This window comes from Aspergillus oryzae, chromosome 3, assembly GCF_000184455.2.
Source record: "Aspergillus oryzae RIB40 DNA, chromosome 3".
NCBI classification, from domain to species: Eukaryota; Fungi; Ascomycota; class Eurotiomycetes; order Eurotiales; family Aspergillaceae; genus Aspergillus; species Aspergillus oryzae.
The window spans coordinates 1,260,278-1,275,626 of NC_036437.1; the positions used below are offsets into that span (position 1 = coordinate 1,260,278).

General features: G+C 49.4%; 5 protein-coding genes across 5 annotated transcripts; 2 read left to right on the forward strand and 3 right to left on the reverse strand.

The window, feature by feature from the left end:
• Positions 1 to 68: 68 nt before the first annotated feature.
• AO090023000487 (Zn(II)2Cys6 transcription factor) lies at positions 69 to 1,796 on the forward strand (the record flags this gene model as incomplete). Its single annotated transcript, XM_001820978.3, has 1 exon — positions 69 to 1,796. The coding sequence occupies one exon, from the start codon at positions 69 to 71 to the stop codon at positions 1,794 to 1,796; it is 1,728 nt and encodes a 575-aa protein (XP_001821030.1).
• Positions 1,797 to 2,208: 412 nt separating this feature from the next.
• Positions 2,209 to 4,100, reverse strand: AO090023000488 (uncharacterized protein; the record flags this gene model as incomplete). The annotated part of the gene is made up of 4 exons (XM_001820979.3): positions 2,209 to 2,447; positions 2,534 to 3,398; positions 3,452 to 3,589; positions 3,672 to 4,100. 4 exons carry the CDS (start codon positions 4,098 to 4,100, stop codon positions 2,209 to 2,211), a joined length of 1,671 nt encoding a protein of 556 aa, XP_001821031.3.
• Positions 4,101 to 6,117: 2,017 nt separating this feature from the next.
• Positions 6,118 to 6,564, reverse strand: AO090023000489 (YwbE family protein; the record flags this gene model as incomplete). The annotated part of the gene is made up of 1 exon (XM_001820980.1): positions 6,118 to 6,564. One exon carries the CDS (start codon positions 6,562 to 6,564, stop codon positions 6,118 to 6,120), a length of 447 nt encoding a protein of 148 aa, XP_001821032.1.
• Positions 6,565 to 7,181: 617 nt separating this feature from the next.
• On the reverse strand, positions 7,182 to 10,623 carry AO090023000490 (uncharacterized protein; the record flags this gene model as incomplete). Its single annotated transcript, XM_001820981.3, has 4 exons — positions 7,182 to 7,907; positions 7,962 to 8,607; positions 8,665 to 9,484; positions 9,543 to 10,623. The coding sequence occupies 4 exons, from the start codon at positions 10,621 to 10,623 to the stop codon at positions 7,182 to 7,184; spliced, it is 3,273 nt and encodes a 1,090-aa protein (XP_001821033.1).
• A 2,960-nt stretch (positions 10,624 to 13,583) lies between these two features.
• Positions 13,584 to 15,308, forward strand: AO090023000491 (sugar porter family MFS transporter; the record flags this gene model as incomplete). The annotated part of the gene is made up of 2 exons (XM_001820982.3): positions 13,584 to 14,087; positions 14,169 to 15,308. The coding sequence occupies 2 exons, from the start codon at positions 13,584 to 13,586 to the stop codon at positions 15,306 to 15,308; spliced, it is 1,644 nt and encodes a 547-aa protein (XP_001821034.1).
• Positions 15,309 to 15,349: the final 41 nt, after the last annotated feature.

Genomic DNA, 15,349 nt, shown 5'->3' on the forward strand with positions numbered 1-15,349 from the left:
TCCTCAATCGTATATGGGGATTTAACTAGCAAATTTGGTCAACTCATGCTCTGAGCTAGTTCTTCACGATGAACGAACCATACGTCGCGACTAAAAACCCAGGGCCTCCGAAGGCTGGCCCTTCGCTCCTGGCCTGTCTCCTCTGCCGGCATAAGCATCTTAAATGTGACGGGAAAACTCCTGTGTGTGGCCGCTGTGCGGCTACCGGATCAGAGTGCCAATATACTCCTTCGCGCCGCGGGTACAAAGGCCCGTCAAAGAAACGGCGTGCCAACCCGCTCCCCGATGAAACGGCCGAGGATCTGGCGGCCTCCTTCGACCCCCAGTCGGTTGGCTTGGTCAACATTCCTCCCGACTGGAACAGCCTGCAGAACGGCTTCCAGTACATGCCAACCGCCACCTTGACGACCCCGTCCTCGGGAAGCCCCGGTTTGACCGAGAAGTCCGGCTCCTCGCAACCCGTCCCATTACACAACGAGCCGCTTACTCCGGATTCCTCGTCCGCTGTCCCCGGTGATGGCTATTTAATCGATATTTACTATACATATTTCCATCCCTCGCATCCGATTCTACCTCCCCTTCGTTATTTGTATCGCTCCTACGTCCCACCCTACCTCGACCATGTCATCAAGTTTATCGGATCACACTTTACCCCGGCCGCCTCTAGCGAAAATTACCGACCCAACGTAATGTCGTCCGTCATGGAGCAGGATTCCTGTATAGAGAAGCTTCAGGCGCTTCTGCTACTGGCCATTGTACTCCATTCGCGCAACGAGCGCCCCGAGGCTGGAGATTGCCTTGCCACGGCTGTGAATATAGCCTTTGAATTGGGTCTAAACAACCAAAGCTACGCAGCAACGATGAGCGAGGGCGACCCGGTGCGAGAGGAGAGCCTGAGGCGCACGTGGTGGGAATTGTACATCATCGAGAACATGCTGACTGCACTTGGACTCCAGCGAGTCGCTCGCACTGGGCTGATTCCGCTTGAGGTGGGGCTTCCCTGTGAGGAGCGTATATATCAGGATGGATTGGCACCACCGCCTGCCCCGACGATTGCGCAGTTCGATGAACGTGTATTCGCCGATGAGGAGAGAGATTTCTCTTCTTTCACTTACCGTATTGAAGCGGCTCGTATTCTTGCGCGAGTAGTGTCTATTCAAGACATGGTGGAAGGCCAGCAGGATCATGTAGAGGCCATCGACGCGCGGATCACCAGTTGGTTTCACCACCTGCCGGAATCTAAATCCGAATTGCTACGTTCGGATGGCTCTGTAGATGAGATGATGTTCCAGGCGACCATGGTCGTCAACGGTGCGGCAATCTACCTTCACTTCCCAAGGTCCGACCTGCTGTCGTCGCCGGCGATGGCTGCGGAAGTCATCTGTGGCCATCATGGCCCTTGTAGCATCCCTGCGTTCTCGCATCATGCACACGCAATGAAGGCCGTAAAAGCGGCCAGTGAAATTTCTTCGTTGGCGTCTATTCGCATGCCAGTCGTCAAACATACTCCTTTCTTTATCTGTGCTCTAGTAATGAGTTCTATTGTGCAGCTGGCTGCCTGCTCCGTGAAAGCCGGACAAATGCCCGATCCGAGTCGAGACCGACTCACGCTCACGATTGGAGTATTCAAATCTCTCGGCCGTACGTGGGCCATTTCCCAGGCCATCGTCCGCCAGATCAAGGCAGTCGCACGCGATGTGATGGATCTTGGCTTACGACCAACCATGGATCATATCGACTTGAATAGCGTCCTTGACAGCGGTCGATTCTGGATGCCAGAATCCCTTGCGCGGTAAGGGGGCTTTAGAAATTTGGACCTTCTCTCAAAACTTGGAACCTCACCCCTGTTGATATAATCTGACGGTATGACTATGGATACCCACCGCAGAGATTAAAACATAAAAACCAGCCCACATGTCGATATAGGCATATCTACTGAAAGGAACGGCTGCACACACCTTGGCCCTATTGTAAAGGAAATGACATATATTCACGTAGGCGTTTTGTTGATAATTACATGGAACTTGTCACTGGTACATATCATGACTGAACGTTAGATGGAGAAGTTTCAGCAATCAATGTTAGGCATATACTGGCCCGCACGATCAATATCATTTCACCACGGCTAGAGAAGGCAAATAATGCCCCTTTCGTAGAGAATTCTACATTAACATAAAAGATATATACATCGACATCCAAATCATGAGCTCATAACGCCGCATCTATCCACCGAAGCCCCTGCAACTGATTCGCGTACCGAACACCAAACCCATGCTCAAACACCTGCCGCACACTCTCCAGCCCTAACCCAGCTGTTTCCGGATACGTGAAAATAATGAACACCCACCCAACAAAACAAACCCCAGCATAGAGCCCAAACGCACCCGACGCCGAGATCGCACTCACAAGCGAAAGAAAAGTCGCCGAAACAAGAATATTCGAGCTCCCTATCAATTCAGAAGTCAGCATGGCACGCACGATTTCCAGTCTAAAACGCAACCCCACAACAATTAAGAAAGATGGAACCACATACAACAAACCATAGTCAACATCGCCGTCCCAACGGCCCTGACCTCCAGGGCCAAGAACTCGTTGGCCAACCACGGCACATTGCCCAATGCGATCGCATAAAACGCCACGAACACTGCGAAAGAAATGATGGCAAGGACCTTTGCCCACAGCGGTGGTGTAGCCACAAGCTCTAGATTCGTATCGATGTTGATCTTCGAGAACGCCCCCGCAGCCATGGCCAGCGCCACTGGCAATCCCCACACAGTGCCAATCAATAAGCGCCGACGACCTAGGTCCACGAATTTGAGAGAGAGGGCTGTGAAGATGAAGTTCGTCCCGGAGACGATAAGGCCCGCTTCGATTGGTTTCGAGAACCCCATTATATTGAAGAGCGTGGCGGAGTAGTACATCAGCGAATTGAAACCGGAGAGCTGTTGCAGCGCCATGAGGCCGCAAGCTGTGATGAGCGAACGGAGATGCGAGGGGACGGTGTGCAGCTGTTTCCAGGACCAGCATGCGCGTCGGATCCCCTGGTCGAAGGAGACGGAGCGGTTGACGTCGTCTTGGATGGTTTGGACGAGGGTCTGGATGTCGGAGGGGGGCGCCTGTGGGTATATCTGTTGTAGCACCATTATGGCGTCTGCTGTTTGGTTCCGGTAGATGAGGTGGCGCGGGGTCTCGGGGTAGATGGGGAACAGCGCGACTTGGATTAGGGCTGGGATGGCGCCGAAGGCGAACATGTAGCGCCAGCCCTGCGAGACGAGGTTGAATATGGACCCGATTGCGTAGGCGAGGGCTTGACCACCTGTTACTGCTAGCGAGTAGACGGTGATCATGCGACCGCGGCGCGAGGAGGGGGAGAGTTCGGAGATGTAGATTGGAGTTACCTGTGTGTTGTGTTAGGAATGGTGTGAGTGATCGTGTAGGGTGTTCTGATTACCATGGTTTCGAGGCCCATGCCTACCCCGATGATGAATCGCGCGATGGACATTAGGGCAACTGAATATGCGGATGATGCGAGGACGGAGCCGACGGTGAACCAGATGCATCCGAGCCCTATGACCATTTTTCGTCCGATCTGTTAAGCAGGGTTAGATGTGGTTCTGGGTATATCAAGCTGGAACAACGTAGTTGAAGAAGGCTTGAAGAAAGCAACATACAGCATCTGTGGTGAGAGCCGCGATCAAAGCTCCGATAAAAGCACCACCGCTGGTAAGACTGGTCAAGAGTTGCTTCTCTTCCCTGCTGAGATCATGGCCCAGATCTCTATAGAATACAACAAGAGCGCTTGAAATGATGCCGGTGTCGTATCCGAAGAGAATTCCCCCGATGGATGCCGACAGGACGCATCCATAGACGAACCTCGGAGAATAAACTGGCGTGTAGAACGCAGGAACGCGATGTGCAACATAGCTTCTACGATTGCCTTCATCTACATGTTCTAGTTCAATTGCGTGTGGAAGACAAGAAGTTTGATTGCCTGAGCGACGGCATTGTTTGGGATGCAGGTGTGAGGATAGATATGATTTCATGGAAGTGAAGGGAGATATGTTTTCACAATGCCGGTCGCTGAGAAAGGGAATCCTCATGGAGCGGAGTATCTGGCAGATCCCCTGAAAGGACTTGGGTTATTGATTGACCCTGAGAAAAAGCAAAGTAGCAAATGGAGAGCTTGGAAAAGGACCCGAAGGAACGATGGCTGCGTCATCATGTGCCTTTGCCACCCCTAAACTCGATCATCTCCAGGTTCTCGCATCCATCTTTCTGATTCGACGAATAATGTCGATCGGAGTAAGCCACTGGTTTTAAGCTTCCCCGGACATTGTGCCCCCCTCATTTTACTTAAGAGCTAGAGGTCCAGACATGTTTCCAATTGTCACGCTGCGCGTGCAGACCCTGTCCCTACCCCAGTGTCTCGGAGATGATCAGCCGAAAGAGAACGGAGATCCTACAGTTCCCCTGTCGCGATCATAACCCTCCACAGATGCATACTTATACACGCAATTGTTGAGAACAGGAAAGGAGACGGGGAATGGAGAAATGGCGAGACTATGTAATGGCACCCCCGAGTCCCTGACCGTAATTGAACCGTAACACTGATCCCTCTGCCTCGCGCAGGTCCTATTTTGGGGCCTTTATCTGATTGCCCTAATTCTCATGGCCCTTCGCGTTGCCTCGAGGATTTCAATTCGTGAGCGTCTGAAAGCCGACGATTACTTCGCCTTTTCGTCGTTCGCTCTCCTGTCGGTCGAAACAGCCATCCACACAGCCGCTGTTTCACCATATATCGACGCGTTTAACGCAGCGCAAAACAGCGCGGATTTCGGGAACGCTCTATTGGAAAGTCCAGCCTTGAGAGAAAATGTGACAGTGGTACTTCGATACTCTTTTGTACGTAGCTTTGCTTTGCAGTCAATCTTCCCTACTGGTTAACGCCCGCTAACATAGTCAGGCCTCTCTCATCATCTTTTGGCTTACGGTATGGTGCGTTAAATTTTCGATGCTTTTCTTTCTTCGGCCAATAATGTTGCCAATCCCAGTTTATCTGGAAGGGTACGTTGCGACAATATCATCTGACTTGCGGTGTTGATGAACTATCATCTTCTGACGCGTTTTATCAAGCTGGTACATCGTCTTCGGCTTCACGGTAATGAATCTCGTCGGATGTTTTCTTATACAATTCTTCGGGTGCCTGCCCTTTGGGCTTAACTTCTCAATCGACAATGGTAGCAAAAACTCCGCCGTCTTGTGCTTTTGATCAAGTAAATAGTTTGTTGACCGACCACAGATAGCTGCGTCTCCGGGAATTCCAGAGAACCAGGCAAGCTTTATGGCACGACAGCCTTGGACACCCTGTCTGATGTGATGAGTATGCACTGGACAAGTATAGAACAAAAGCGTGTTAAACTGATATTTTTGGCGCAGTCGTCATCCTCCCAACTCGACACCTGTTTGAACTCCCGGCAACAAAAAGGCAGAAAGCGGGTCTTGTCGTAATATTCGCGCTGGGATGGATAATTGTAACACTGCCCTCGTACCTCTCTATTGCAGCATTACTGGCGATGGGATTAGTCTCTGACAAAACTGATCAGATCGCATTTTCACTTGTCCGAGCAATACATGCCTCTCGGGCAGGAGACGATTTCCTCGGCCCAATAAACCAGGTCTGTCCCCTTGTATCTCGTTTATGTATGGTTTCTGGGGGTCTATGATTACCAAGGCTAATATGTGTATCTGAATAGCGTTGGCTCGCAATTTGGAGCCATGTGGAGTGTGTTGTTGGTCAGTGTTCCCCTCCTCGTGAAACGGCGATTCTAACGATATTCAGCGGTGACTGTGGCTTGTCTTCCGCCAATATGGGTTGGGTATCGGAAGCGTTGGAGGAGAGTGCATGAATCCTCGATGTCATGACGATCAGCACGTGTTGTCTCACGCAATTATCAAACTCTGGTAGACTAATGCCAAATCCATATTATTGAGATAGGCCATCGTAAATATACTAATGAATCCAGAAGACATACATTCAAAGCATCCAAAACAAGCCGAACCATAACCTAACAGTCCATTTCAATAGTACCTCAACCCAAAATTCCCAGAAAGAAAAAATCAATCCGCGAAATGCCCAGCAACATGATGCGCAACAGCAGTCTCATCACCCTCAAACACCCCACAAACCGGACATGTCACCACCGATCCATCATGCACGGGCTGTTGAGGTTCATCCCGACGTGCACCCCGCCGCGGTCTTGTACTAACCATATACGCATCTAGACCGATATTCTGCGACGGAAGCTCTGCTTCAGAAGTAGTCCTTCTTGTCCTCTGACCCTGTGTTGGGTCAGGTGGAGGACAAGAACCCCCCGTCCCCATGGATTGCACTCGCCCTACCCGGCCATCCGTGAGCCGGACTTTGATACCCCGGGGATGGTTTCCTCGGGTGAGTACGTCGGCGATGGTTCCTGAGACGGTGCGACCGGTTGATTGGTCAGCTTTTAAGATGATGTTGACGGGGGCACCGGGCACAACCTCTCTGGTTGTGGGGACGCGGGGCATGATATATTTTGGATGTTGGGGGTTGTTGTTTTGTTGGGGTTGTATTTGAGGTTTTTGCAGATGGTGGTGCACGGGTTTTTCGATGATGCGCTAAACTTGTTTGGGTAATCTATATTGGGTGCCCGAGTGTGGGGAGTATAGAAATAAGGTAGAAATATGTCTGATACGTAGTAGCCCTAAGGGGTGTTGTTGAGATATCGCGGTTTGGAACATTTTGCTGTTTGTTTGATTCTATTACCAATCTATCCGTGAACTCCCTCTCAAATTACTCAATTGTCAAAAATTTCGCAAACCCGAGCTATCCTATACTTAGTGACATTATTGATCCCTTACTTGGGTCATTTCATGACCATCTTGCAAACAACGCCCCCCCCCACACCCTCCCCTAAGTTTATAGCACTCTGTATAGATGTCAAAACCTCCGTTGCATATCTCACATCATAATAAACGGTAATGTCTGGATCACTCAAGGTTCACACATGACAATATCTCGATGTCGTGTCATGCGATATCAACATTACCTCACCATTCTCATCACCACACAGTGATATTCCTCTCTTCTTTGCATAATCGAACAATATCTTCTCGATGTCTCCATTGCCACGCCCTTTGGCCCATCAAAATACACTCCGTCCAAAATAACCCCAAGAGTCACAAGCAACGATTTCAGTATCCAGCAGGATCTTTACCACTTCCGCATGAGAATTTCGCACTCCTATTGAGTATAGCGTCGAACCACCGTGGTCTATCTGATTCTGATCAACGACACTGTCGGAAAGAATGGATGTTACTACCGCACCATAACCATTTTTAATCGCGTAGAGCAATGGTGCTCGGCCACAATTGCCTTTCCCATCGGCGGTGACTTTCTTCATACCGAGCAGCAGCCTAACGACCGCCTCGTGTCTGTTCTCTGTAGCCAACAACAGCGGCGTCCCTTTATACAGAGTGCCCTTGGACTCCACATCAGCACCTATCTCGAGAAGAAGCCTGACCACAGCCTCGTATCCGTTCCATGCTGCAGATGATAGCGGTGTTCGTCCACAGCTGTTCTTGTAGCCCTGGTCAACTCTTTCCGTCGCTAATGGTTGCACCAGTATTGTAGTGTGCGAATATCCCACAGCGTGTGATAGCGGTATTAGCTCTTCATTGCTCAGAGAATCTGCACCTATACCTTGCTCAAGAAGCAGCTTTATGATCGCACTGTGCTCATTTTGCGAAGCATATGATGATAGGGTTCGACCATAGCTGTCACTTGCATCGGGTTCGGCTCGTTTTTGAAGAAGAGTCTTAACCGCTTCTTCAGCCCCAAAGGATGCTGCCAAGTAAGTCCTGTAACTCACCTCGGAAATTTCTGGCAATGGTGTTCTATATGCGGCTGCTCAAGAATTGGGAACCATCATTGTCTGGGCTGATGCCTCTACCTTCATGTTGCGACTGAGAAATTCCATAACTTCAGGGCATAGAGTCAAAGCTCCGCGAGCATGATGTCCCCAGTATTGTGAGGCATAGTTATAGAGTGGATATGACTGCAAACGCTTCTCGAATTCTTCGTCTGTGTCGCAAGGCCCTCTCTGAAAGGCACTGTATGATAGGTATGTGACGCAGGATCTTGTGATTTCTGACTCCCCACCCAAGAACCACCGCTGTCGTGTCCTTTGGAAATATTCTTGCGCGGTGTAATGGACCAGTCGAATGGTGTCATTTTCTTCATCGATTGTGACTAGCCCAGCACACAGAGATTGCAGGATATTAATGTTTGGAATGTAGTCTTTGTCCAGTTCCGTAGTATGCGGCCGAACCGCAAGGGCATGCTGGAGCTCTAATGTAAGAAGAGGCCTTCTAGCATAAACAATCCACGACAGGATTTGTTTCGCTAAGTCTTGACTTTCCTTCCCATGGTCCTCAATTCTTATCATGGCTTGCTCATATATATCGTCCAACTTCTCTATTCTGTTGGTAAGATTCTGCAGGGCGTCTTTAACATGCCCTCTTGTCGGTAGCGATACAAGTGAATTCATGTGTAACTCTGCCAGTAGAAACCTATATATGATGTTAGCCCGTTGCAGAGTGGTCGTTATCGTGGGCCATGCGGCTTACATTCCATCGGTTGCCTTGATAACATCTCTCTTGATTATTCTTCTAATGGTGTCGTCGAAGATATCTGAGTGTTGGAGTCGCATCCTCTCATCCAAATACATCTCTATGTCGTTATTTCTTGCATAGACTTTCAAATATGCAGCCTTGGTGAATGCCTTCCCAGTCTCAACGTCTACTCGAGAGGTTGCGAATATATTTACTCCATTTTTCGCCTGGAGACTAGAAAGTTCGGAGAGAAACCTCATCCGGCAGCCTTCGGATGTTTGGCATTCATCCAGTGCATCGACAGCAATAAATATTCTCGAGTATTTTGCGACAACGGAGTGGAGAGCTCCTGATATGTCTTCTAGTGATGGCCGCGTTTTTTGGACCTTGTTGTGATTAAATAAGTCTCTCACACTTCCCGGTAAGGAAAAGCACCTCTCGGTTAGCTGTTTCAGCAGACTCGCAAGCAAGTGGTCAATATTCTGTTCGTCCTTCCGCTGGAAGTTGCAATATATGTACGCGATGCCAACAGTTGAATCCTGGGGAAAGAAATTGATAAGACTGTTGATTACTATAGACGTGAGAACCGTCTTTCCGGCTCCAGGAATACCTGAGCAAAACAATGTTTGGTGACTTGTATTGAACCATTTCTGGAACTCTGCCGAGTGTAGTAGCCATTGACCGGTTCCGGGTTGCCGCCTCCTGAAGATATCACTTTGTTTCGGGCCGTAGTTGATTGGCGTAAGCCAGTCAAGAATGTCCTGATCCTCCTTCCTGGCCAATTTAGACCTCATCACTTTAAGATCGGCCCCATTCCTGGACACGGTTTCAAGGACTGCAGTTCTATTAGAAGCTCAACATTCACCTGGCAGAATAGGTCGAGGGTCACTGACTTTGGTCAAGAAAGTCCTTCACTGGACGTTCTTCATCAACATCAGACGGTTTCACATATTCTAGCAGCTCCTTTGCAAACGCCGCGGCTACAGTTGCAGCATATCCCTGCCACTTGTTGTTCTTGTGTGAGTCTGCATAATTGAATATTCCTCGAATGACAATGCATGGGAAGTCGTTCATTAATCCCGCCGCTTCCGTTTCAACACAAAGAACGTGGCCACCAAACTGACGATCGAGTTTATCTCGAAAGGTAGCGTCATTAATTACCCGATTTCCAGATGCGATCAGCCCATAGTGCACGCGAACATCTCCAGGCTGGCTTTGACTCCCATCACCTACAATGTTCGTTGCGTTGCTTGCCACTCGATTGGATCCACGATGTCTGGGAGTAAACACCCACCAGCCTAACAGATACGTGACAAATGCTTGGATCATCTCCCAGAGACTTAAAATGACTTGCCGCCTGCCCCGACTATGATGGAACTCATGTGCGTGCAAAGGGTCCTCCAAGGAATCACACTTTAGATACGTCGGTGCTAGCTTTGGCCATTTCTGCTTTAGTTCTTCCAGAGACTCCGGTATTTTGGTCCCGTACAAGTCATGTTCCGTCTCCAGCTTGGTTAAGGCAGTGAGGAGTGAGGTTGGTGGATTGTTTAGCGCTCCGGTCCGCTCGAAACTGCCGTCCTTTGTCTTGCCCATATCCCACTGGACTACACCTGGAAACTCACCCACGGGCGTGCTAACCACTACATCACCGAGTCGGACCTTGGGCGGGATACCACCGCCGATGCCAACCATGAGGCCAACTTTGATGGATGGGAATGTCCGTACCATCTGGATAGCGACAGTTGCGGCTGAATTAGTGCCGTACCTGCCTCTCGGCAAACAGGTTATGACAATGTTGTGCTTGCCAATGGATCCTAAGGTGTATGTGTTGGGGTCGTTAGATGGTTGTGGAAGACTTGGATGTCTCTGGTCCAGCATGCTCGTTGCTGCAGTCTGCTCCTTGAGGAGCGTGCAAATCCATCCCACGGTATATTCATTGTGACTCCTAGATTTAGTATCGGCTTGTGTGGCCATTGTGAAAGAAACGAGCTGGCTACCTGAGATTAAGGCCAGTCAGCCTTGTCCTTCGATGTGGGGCTGATGTGATGCTTGATATTTATATGGCGGAACTCCTCGAACAGTACCAGAGATCACATTGGAAATACTCATATATCAGCCAATATAGAAGTAGACGATCTTTCACTCATCATTTTGTTCGAAAATATTTTTCATACGGAGGCCAACGATGCAAGTCCTGAAAGGTACAAGATAGCCTGAGCGGCTATTTTCGTGCTTCCGTATAGGGAAGGCCGGCGCTTACAAGAGCAGCGGCCAACTCTCCTAGGCTAGCTGTCAAATTCAGCACTCTCGCAGCTGCGACAACAATTCAATAATTTGAAAGTCAGTAATCACTAAAAGTAAATAAAGCATACAACACACGCAATTATAAAGATAACGCACATACAAGATCTGATCAAGTGTGTTGAATTATGTGTCTGTTTTCTCATTCGCTAATTATAAATCTTGGAATATTCTGAACCTATATTACTTTCCAAAATTATTTCCAAAATTAAGTGGGAAGGAGAGTTTAGGACCGAGAAAAAGGAATAGTATATATGCCTGAATCCAGTTCTGCCAATCTATAGACCACTCTAACCAATTAGCTATCTTGTTTCCTCTCTTTAATGTTCCCCCTTAAATTTATTGAGATATGAAGGATTCCCTGTATCTATCTACGACGTGCCCAGGAATGAGACGATATAACCATTACCGATAATCTAATGGAAACCGGCAAAGAGTCTTCTCGTATAGAGAACTCCCCACGTTCAACAATCCAGATGAGGGAATGATATACGCGTAGGTAGACATATCCTAGAGCAGTGCCTTGCTTCCCAGACACCCACGTCAGCTAGTGCGAGCTGCGCGATCACTGCCGTATCAGTCTTAAACCATACAGAAACTACGAGACGTTCCCTGCGAACGGGAAAGTAAATTCTCTCCATCATTGCCTTTCTTGGTAACCCTGCTGCGGTGTATCAAATTTCAGAAGCCGAAAATGTCTCAGCCGGGAAGACTCGCTCGGGTATCTGGCAGCTTCGGAGGAAGTCATTAACCTTCTTTGCCACGTTGATGTTGGATGAGAGCATTTCCTCTCGTCATTCACATGCACCTAGGCAGCAATTCGTTGGATTCGTTGGGATGCTGAATGCGCGCTCTGGACTTGGTGCCTTATGTCTCCGTTTATTACCTCAACAATCGTTGGCGATTGCGCTAAGTCGGGACGGCCTTTGTGTCTGCATAGCCGGTTTCCATGATGATGGATACCCTGCAGCATCCTGTAGCCATTAACAATTGCCAGAAGTATGTTCAATTGCCAGGAATAGGGAAAGTTCCACGACGGTCTCGACTGTCTTGTCTCACAGTCTTCCATTAACTTTCACCATGCTTTAGCATGCATCCCTAAGCTCTACGCTCAGCATGAGAACATATGCGCAAGGCGATTGTGCTATGAAATGATCGCCTAATGAACCACCGGCCGGCTTCCGGTAGAACCAAGAGGCCCTGGTTGCCGACATGTAACTCATTTCCTAATTCGGTGCTATCTCAGCCGCTGCAGCCTTAGTCGACTCAGTTGCATGGCTGTTGCATGAAAGGAAACACATGAACTGTTTATGTACCCAATAATATGAGTGAGTGGCGAGACTGGTGTGGTGTGATTCCATGGAACATAAGTGTCGTAATGGCTCTCGTGAACACCATGGACGCATCTATACATTGTCTATCATTATATATTGGACTCCCCTAGACAGCTGTTAATTTAAATAAACGATTTATCAACCAACTCAAATCAGTGTAAATATAGAATGAAAGTATATACCTCTTTAAAGGCAGCATAAGGAGGAATTATGCAACTTCACCCTGACATCATCAACATCGGGTATGAACCTCCGGTCGAAACCGGTAATTCTCAGCGCCTTGTAAAAGCGAAGTGAGGCAATAATCCCCGCCACCCACGGACCAACATGGAAAGAGATGGAAGACGGGAATGGCATCATTTCCCGCATACGCATCACGTGCCGTTGGAAGAGGTTGTGACCCAAGCCAAACTAATACATCGTAGACTAGTCGTTTGTCTCCTCTTCTGAGAAACCCCGGGTGACTCTTCTTCATTTGTCCATCCACTTCTGTGGTTTGCGATTTGCTTCGTTTTGATTCGTCCTGTGACCCGCGTGATCGGTTCAACCCTAAGCCGTGGACCACTCGGATGCGGGGAAATTGCGTTAACTTAACCTTAAGTTTCAGATTGGTCCGGGGTCGAGAAACTGGGGGTTTGCCATAACACTGCGGACATCCTGCTGTCACTGCCAGTGGTAGGAAGCGGAGAAGGAGGATACTCGCAGCAGTATCCCCGTCGAATGACAGTGTCGCTGCCATACCCGCTACACCCTTCCTTTCCCTTTCATGTTTATTGGATGGTAATCCATCGAAATGCAGTGGGTGTTCCCACCCAACGATAGGTCGTGGGCTCCCATGTAACTTATAAGATCGGCTAAGAAGATAGACCTGTGAGAAGTGGAGACCCCCGACCTTCGGGTTCCCTCCGCATTTCACGTCAGAACTTGACCTTCCCCCTCCCCTGAAAGTGGGAAGTCTTGCCGTTGAGGTCCCGGTCTGGGAAATGATCGTGTTGTAAACGACGTCATCAGATGAGGCTTGTCCCGACATGCATCGAGTCGGACCGTAGGACTAGCCTCACCTATCGATAGCCGATATTAGATATAAATACGCCGAATAACTTCGGGATAGACTCAAGAAAAGGGCAAGGTACTCCGCAACGGTGCCATACCACGCCACCTCTCCATCAATCATCTCTTTGCCGCTCCCAATTGAGTAATTTTTCTTCTTCATTTCTTCCTTCCTTTTGTATATACCATACTATACCATATACGTACTACTGTACACTTGAGCCTCCTTTCCCATACTATCCGTGGACCATGAGCTCGATCGATCTAGACAAACGCAAGGATGGCCCGACAGTCGAACACGACGAGGATGCTATACCAGGCCTTCATTATCAAACCGTAGATCCCCATGTCAATCCGGATGCAATTTCCTACGGCCCCAGTGGTGTCAAAGGTCTTTTTACCTCCAACTATGTCTTCGGTGCGGCCACTCTCGCCTCGCTGGGCGGGTTCTCCATGGGGTATGATATGGGTGTCATTTCCATCATCAATGTGATGGAGCCGTTCCACCAGGCGTTTCCCAAGGCGGAAACCTCCTTCGGGAAGGGCCTGATGACTGGAATGTTGCTTCTGGGTGCCTTTATTGGTTGTATATTCATGTCCTATCTTTCGGATCGCATCTCGAGAAAATGGGCGATCACGGCTATGGTGGTAGCTTTCGACATCGGTGCCATTCTGCAGACAGCTGCCGTAAACTACGACATGCTAGTAGCCGGAAGATTTATCGGTGGTATTGGGGTTGGCACATTAGCAATGGTAAGTAGAGCCCTAACAACCACGCCATACTCCCCAACCCTCCCGAAAGACCAAACACTAACCCAAAATCCCCGGTAACAGGGCGCACCCCTCTACATCTCCGAGATCTCACCCCCAAACATGCGCGGCACACTTCTAGTCCTCGAATCCATCTCCATCTCCGCGGGCGTAGTAATAGCCTACTGGATCACCTTCGGAACACGCCACATGACCGGTGAAGCATGCTTTCGCCTCCCCTTCGGCCTCCAAATGGTCTCAGCCACAGCCCTCGGCCTGGGCATCCACTTCTTCCCCTACTCGCCACGCTGGCTGGCGCTCGTAAACCGCGACGCCGAATGCCTAACCAGCCTTACGAAACTGCGCAACCTCCCCGCCACCGACGAGCGCGTCCAGATCGAATACCACAGCATCCTCTCCGAAGTCCGCTTCCAAAAGATCGTCCAGGAGCGTAAACACCCCGGCGCAAAGGGCCTGAAGCTCGAGATCCTGTCATGGTTTGATCTGTTCTCAAAGGAAACTTGGAAACGCACGGCAGTCGGCTGTGGTATCGCATTCTTCCAGCAATTCTCGGGGATCAATGCTTTTATCTACTACGCGCCGACGCTCTTCGAATCTCTCGGTCAAACCTCTGAGATGTCTCTCATCCTCTCTGGTGTTTTTAACGTTCTCCAGTTCGTTGCCGCGATTATCTGTTTCCTTCTCATTGAGAAGATCGGCCGGCGACCGCTCGCCATCGGCGGTGCGTTCGGGATGACAGGGGCGTACGTTGTTATCGCGGTATTGTCGGGTGTGTACTCGAAAGACTGGCAAGCCAATATGGCGGCCGGCTGGGCGTGTGTGGCGATGGCGTTTGTGTTCATCTTGCTATACGGAGTCTCCTATTCGCCATTAGGTTGGGCCTTGCCATCTGAGGTATTCTCGACGACGTCACGTTCCAAAGGCGTAGCCCTTTCGACATGCGTGATTTGGTTGTCGGATTTTATTATCGGGTTGATCACACCGTCAATGTTGGCCAATATTGAGTATCGGACGTACATCTTCTTCGCGGTGATGTGTTTTGTTGCAGGTGTTTGGGCGATTCTGCTGGTACCGGAGACGAGTGGAAAGTCGTTGGAGGAGATTGATGAGTTGTTTGGGGATGACAGCGCGAAGAAGGAGAGGGAGATTGCGGCCGCTGCTCTCGGTTCTCCCTCTGCAGAGAGGGGTGTTATGACTGTATGAACTTTTGTCCTTTTCTTGTCTTCTTTCTTTTGAAACTATAT